Raw genomic sequence first — 6,000 nt, 5'->3', positions numbered from 1 at the left:
GCGCAGAACCCAGAAACTAGACGCAATCTCCTCTAAAATGACCGACATGTTCATGACAGAGAATTCCTTCGCTGACCAGAATGATTTAGCGAAATTAAGACGATTGGTCGAGCTATCTGAGTCTGATGATTTCGGGGAGGAAGCAGTAGAAAAACCCTAGAAATGGGTTGTGGTGAAGAGACACCTGTTCAAAATTTATGAACTTGTCAAAACCGTCATAGGAGACGAACCAATTGCACCCAGTAGTGGTGCCAAGGGTGATGAATTCGTCTCACTACTTGGTAACGTTCTAAAACAGGCGCAAGCATTGAACTAATGGCAGCTGGCAAACATTCAGAAGCAATAGCGAACCTCCGAGAGCTATACGAGTCATTCAAAACAAAATATGGAGAAGCACACAATTCACACTTTCTACTAGGTCCGCCTTGTCGGATAGTCTGTGGGAAGCTGGAAATAAAGAAGAGGCACTGCAAATTAAGAGGGAAGTTGTCGCAGTTGAGAAAAGGCTAGGGGTCTAGACCACCCTATGACTCTCCGCAATATTCAACTACTTGCCGAATGGGAGGCAGCGATGGCCACGACAAATATGAACCAGCACCCCGTTCCATAGTTGATTAAATGTCGGCCTAACTATAGACAAATTCAATTATTATATTGATTTGTGCAACTAAGAATCAAATTTTGAATCATTGATGTACATACATATGTATGTATCCATTTTAGAATGCGTAAGAAATAAATGATGTGTTATGCGCTAATTTTTGTAAAGGCTTTTCTAAATCAATTGAGTTAAAAATATCTGAATTTGTTAATTGGTCTGAAAATATATTGATGAACGGTGTCAAATTTTTTTCAAGGTTTCCATCTAATTTGCCGTCAGTCACATTTAGACAAACTTTTGCTGCTTGAATACGCACTTTAAGTACTTCCGCATACCTTTCATCGGAAATTTCGTTTGATGTCGGTGTAGCCAACATTGTTTCGAACATGTCTATGGCACCCTGATATTTTCCATTTTCGTTCAAAGCCCATCCAATATAAAACTGTAGTTGTCGAGCGGGTATGCTTTCTTTCCCAAGCAGAATAGATAGCAAATCGTAATTTGTTTTTGCAAATGCCACCAACTCAGTGACCATGGGTAGTTCCTTCATACGAGAAAAGATTTGGTGGGCCATGTTTGGCTTGGTAAAAACCGCTCTCTTTTTATCATGAGTTACTATAGAATCCCAAATGCTCATAACGTGTTGCAACTCTGGTGCTGTTGTTTTTCGAGTTCCACTATTGGGATTAGAACATAACCTGCAGCATATTCTGAGTCAATTTTCGCTATTTTTTGAACCATTCTATGAACGGATACCTCCTCGTAATCCAAGTTGATTAGAGAAAACTCTTGGAGTCTGAATAACCCGGCGTTAAAATATTTCAATCTTATATACTTGTCGTCTTCTGCTAGTTGGTCGACCTTCTGTAAAATTTTCACCAATTTCATAGGCCGTCCAAGCATCCCTAGGACATATTGGTCAACCAATTTGTTCAGATATTCAACCATAATTCCATCTGGCCTGACCAGACATAACACATCCATTATTTTCTGACTCATTTCTCCCTGTTGTCCATCCGCCTCTCGGATAAATTTCATTGTTTTGTTCACAACGAGGTAGATTGTTTCGTCGTACTTTGACAACTTCAATTTGTACTTAACAAGCTCTGCTTTATCCTGGTTAAATTCGGTAATATAGTCGGAAATCTTGTACCCTTTTCCTGCGGTGGAACAATTTTGTTGAGCACGAATATAAGCGACGGCCTGTGCACATGCTAAGGCATGATTTCCCAACAATTTACAAAGTAGCTGGACATCGGCATGGTCGACATTTTTAAGTGCATTGTGCACCAGTTTATAAGCATCTTCATCGGACAAGGATTGTAACTTGAGTTGCTCCGTTTCTCCATGGAGGAGATTAGCACGTCGGGTCGTGATGAGCACGGATGCTGATGAATCGGTAAATTCTTCGATGACTTCAGGAAATCCGTCGTACTCAGAATCAACGTTATCAATGACAACAAGCCAAGGGAATTTTCTGGGCAATAATTTGGCAGAAATATTATTTATAAGTTTGTCGACTGGGTAAGGTTTTCCAGAGCTATCTTTCACTTGCAAGCCTAGTTGTTCCGTGTATTGAGAGATGGAGGCGACGAGTTGATCATATGTGTCACCTTGGAACCAAGTTACAATTTGGGACGGATTTTCGTCTTGGATTTGTTCTACAAATTTTTTGCAAAGTTGAGTCTTGCCTTGACCACCCATGGCGCTGGTTACTACACAGGTTCTTTTCTCCTTGAAGTATTCCTTAACCTGCACAAGTTCGTTTTCTCGTCCTACGAATGTTCTAATTGGTGGGGTAATGTTAAATGATTTGTCTGCTTGGGATATATCGGTGGAGTTAGATGGTTGTTGCCTTGTGGGAGCTACGATTAAAGTAGTAGGATCACCAAGTTTAAGAATATTATCTGCAAGGTACACAAATAAAATCATTTCAGGCTACCCGGTCAAGGATTTTTCACGGAGCGTGACATCGCCCCAACCCAATCGATGGATGTCAAAACGTCATAAACATTAATATATTTTAGCAAAATTTTAGGTAAAACAAATTTTATATCAAATTTCTGATTTGAGTACTTGGTCGAATCCGGGCATGCTCTATCCGGTTATTTGCATTTATTACGCTAATGTCAAAAAACTGTTTGTCATGATATTAGAGAACGTTGTTACGGTAAAGAAGGGTGCTTGGGTTATCAGAGCCCAATAATGTCACCCCTATCTGACACCTGGTAAAACCGGATGAGCTGCAGCCTTAAAAACATTGCGTTATGAAGCTTACGAGGGGAAATTAATTTGTGACGTGTTACTAAATGTGCCCACATTTCAGGTAATCGTAACTTTCAAATTTGAAACGCACATACTGGAATTTTTCTGTGCTCAATCTACTAATTAAGTAAAAATTCATTGAAAAAAACCTACAGTGCAGACTCCATATAGCCCGAGTCAGGGACATAGTCCCTGAATCAATAAGTCAGAGCCCACTTCTAATTTTTTTCCGACCGACATAATATCACCAACTTCCGTGTTGTGGATGGTTAAAAGTTTGTTAGATAGTTTCTACTATTTGGTACCAAATTTTTGAATTAGTCACAAATTATGTGCCTTGACCACCATGACCAGTGGGCTTCTTTAACATCGTGAAGTTCTAAGCTGTATGCATGTACTATCCAACAGTGGTTTTCACTTTTTCAGCCTCCATATCAAATTTCAGCTCAATATAACGATTTTGAAAAATCAGTATGGGTCACCCGATAGGGTCACTCTGGTTGCACTTTGCTCACTTTTAACTTCATATTCTTTAATTAGAAGCCATTAATTATCATTGTGCCGGATTCCATCTTTTTAAAGCAATTTCTAAAAATCGGTATGGGTCACCCCATAGGGTCGCTCCTGATAACAATTTTACCAATATCATATCATATTCTTTCATTAAACCCCATAAGCAACCTCTCCACCAAATTTCAGTTCGATATGATGGTTTTTAAAAATCGGTATGGGTCACCCCATAGGGTCGCTCAAGATGAAAATTTTTCCAACTTGAAGTCATTTTTATCTAGTAGGAGCCATTAGCAACCTCTGTGCCAAATTTCAGCTTTCTACGACAATTTTTAAATTTTGGTGCATAAGACCCCACCTACTCCGATGACCCCCACCGGTCAATCACTGGACCGATTTCGCCCATCTTCGAACTCGTTTCCTAATTTTGTCCAATATGCATGTGGTAAAAATTTCAAGTCAATCGGTTCAGCCGTTTTGGCTCTATCGTGCCGGACAGACAGACGGACAGACAGACAGACGGACGGACATGACGGTTCCATAAGCCCTGACTCGGGCTAAAAATCAACCAAAATCAGGGTTTTTCAAAACTTTTTAACTTTTCTAATCTTAAACCGAAGTCAAAAATTATACGGCGTACATACGTACATATTTGCTCAAAATTACATACTTATGAAGATTCTGCGAAGATTCTGCTGATTCAAATTTCGATATTTCTATTGAAAGATCGATACTTCAATATTTGAATATCGAAATCGAAATCCTCTAATAGTGATACATATTATATTTAATTTGCGAATAAACTTACCTGCCGCGTTGACAAACTCTGCTCCTTTAAGAATGTCACAAAGTTTAAAAATCGTTGCATTCCCCTTTTCTGCGTTCACCCAGTATTGCAATATTTCGTAGAAAAGCTCACATGTTTTCGCAGCTGCATTTTTGTATCGATTGGTTAGTTGAATATATTCAGGATACCGTACGTCCAGAGCATCATAAAATCTTCCGTAATCGGAAATAATAGTGCTGTCTTGAAGTAGTTGATTAACCACATGGCCAAGTTTGACCGTTGCCATGCTGGGCAACTAAGGACGCTCCAAAGACGCTTCAAATCGAGGGACACGAGGGCAGTATAGTCTTGTTTCAGGACCGGTTTCAGAAAACTGAAAACATGAATAATTCATGTTTATAATTTTGAGGAAAATTAGCCCGTAAATTTTAATAAGCTAACTTACAAATATCGTTTCTTAATTTAAGGTGTTGACGTATTTCTTAATCGTAAACTATTGAAAATAATGGTATCTCTTGAGACAAAAGTCAACCCTCAATTCAATATTAAGCAAAGTAGACGTACTAACTAAATCCCGCTTAAATTTAACTCTTTATCCAGTAACCGTTGCTCTGGATTTAGTAGAGTTTAGCTAATAAAAAATTATGGTACATTTACTTTTTCGGACAAGGTTGTAGTATTCTTTAAACTGAATATTTGAATTTAGATAGGTCAGAGTTTGTTATAACATTTGAACGAAATATACGCTTTAAGTTGGACTGTTGTTTAAGCTGTTTATAGTATCGACATAGCAGAACGAGTCCATTCCTGAGTTATACCAATGCCAACCTTACATAGTGTTTTGCATAGCAATGTAACCTCTACAAATTATATTTAGACTTAAATATATATATATATATATATATCTTACCAAATTTTATGAGTTCAAGTTTAATTTAGAGCGACGTACAGGAGTGACTCTGAACGTATTTGGTTTTATTTGGCAAATATGTATGTACGTTCGTCTGAGCATAACCAAAGTTAGACCCGCAGCTCCAGCTCTTGATACATAAGCCGCACAGATAAAAGTCCCGTGATAAAAGAATTTATTCCACATAAAGGGTGATCAGGAAAGAATGCCACACTTGTAAAATATGTTTACGTTAATACTAGGGTTGCCGCGGGTAGCGAAAATGCTACCCGTTACTCGACCCGCTACCCGCAGCACAACTACCCGTACCCGCACGGGTACCCGTGCGGGTACCCGTTGCCCGCTACCCGTTATGAGAATTGGGTTAAAAACTAGCCAAGCATGAGAATAAGTTTGATTTGATCAATTATTTGTTCATTTGGGTTGATATGTATTTTGAGATAATACTATGCAAGTAAGGCATGCTTTTTGGCTTACAATTGGATCGTTTTTCAAGCTATGTATGTGGGTATTCTTAGAGATTTATGATTCATCAAAAAATTAAACCAAAAAATAGGAATTACATCGAACTAATTTTCCCATTGAATGAACAGTTTAAAGGAAACTATTGCGGGGGCAGAGTTCAAAGTCGACCATGGACTTCGGAAAAACCACGACAGCGGGAAACCAGGAAAAAGATACAGAACATTTACTTAAAAATTAAACTTTACCGCCAATATTATTCGTCGAAGGGGCCATTCAAAGGAAAGATACATAAGTATCACGCGATTCCTAATTTTTGGCGTGACTTTTTGATATATGCTCGCTGGGTAATCTTGGTTTAGCTTTAAAAAGGTTCAATTTTTGTTTCTATTTTTTCAAATTTTGATTTAAATGAAGTTTTCATTCAAAAAAATTGTCTACAAATAAATTTTTTGTCTTCAATCG

General features: G+C 38.2%; 1 protein-coding gene across 2 annotated transcripts; it reads right to left on the bottom strand.

Annotated features, from left to right (window-relative positions):
* Positions 1-752: 752 nt before the first annotated feature.
* Positions 753-5,206, bottom strand: LOC110855255. Of its 2 annotated transcripts, none has more exons than XM_035856129.1 (3): positions 5,074-5,206; positions 4,185-4,536; positions 753-2,508 (listed from the first exon to the last, which is right to left on the bottom strand). In XM_035856129.1, exons 2-3 carry the CDS (start codon positions 4,447-4,449, stop codon positions 1,235-1,237), a joined length of 1,539 nt encoding a protein of 512 aa, XP_035712022.1. In that variant the 5' UTR covers positions 4,450-4,536; positions 5,074-5,206; the 3' UTR covers positions 753-1,234. The 2 variants fall into 2 exon arrangements, with proteins under 2 accessions (XP_035712022.1, XP_035712023.1); XM_035856130.1 differs by lacking the exon at positions 5,074-5,206 and adding an exon at positions 4,609-4,897.
* Between the last annotated feature and the right edge of the window lie 794 nt (positions 5,207-6,000).

The sequence above is a fragment of the Folsomia candida genome, unplaced genomic scaffold, assembly GCF_002217175.1.
Source record: "Folsomia candida strain VU population unplaced genomic scaffold, ASM221717v1 Fcan01_Sc012, whole genome shotgun sequence".
NCBI classification, from domain to species: Eukaryota; Metazoa; Arthropoda; class Collembola; order Entomobryomorpha; family Isotomidae; genus Folsomia; species Folsomia candida.
The sequence above is the reverse complement of the archived record's forward strand: the minus strand, read 5'-3'. Positions and strand labels throughout refer to the sequence as shown.

Bases quoted from the DNA above. Each gene is read 5' to 3' on its own strand.
- LOC110855255 (XM_035856129.1), bottom strand. From the start codon at position 4,449: ATGGCAACGGTCAAACTTGGCCATGTGGTTAATCAACTACTTCAAGAC. The intron at 2,509-4,184 runs GTAAGTTTATTC...TGTACCTTGCAG, and splicing joins AGAGTTTGTCAACGCGGCAG to ATAATATTCTTAAACTTGGT.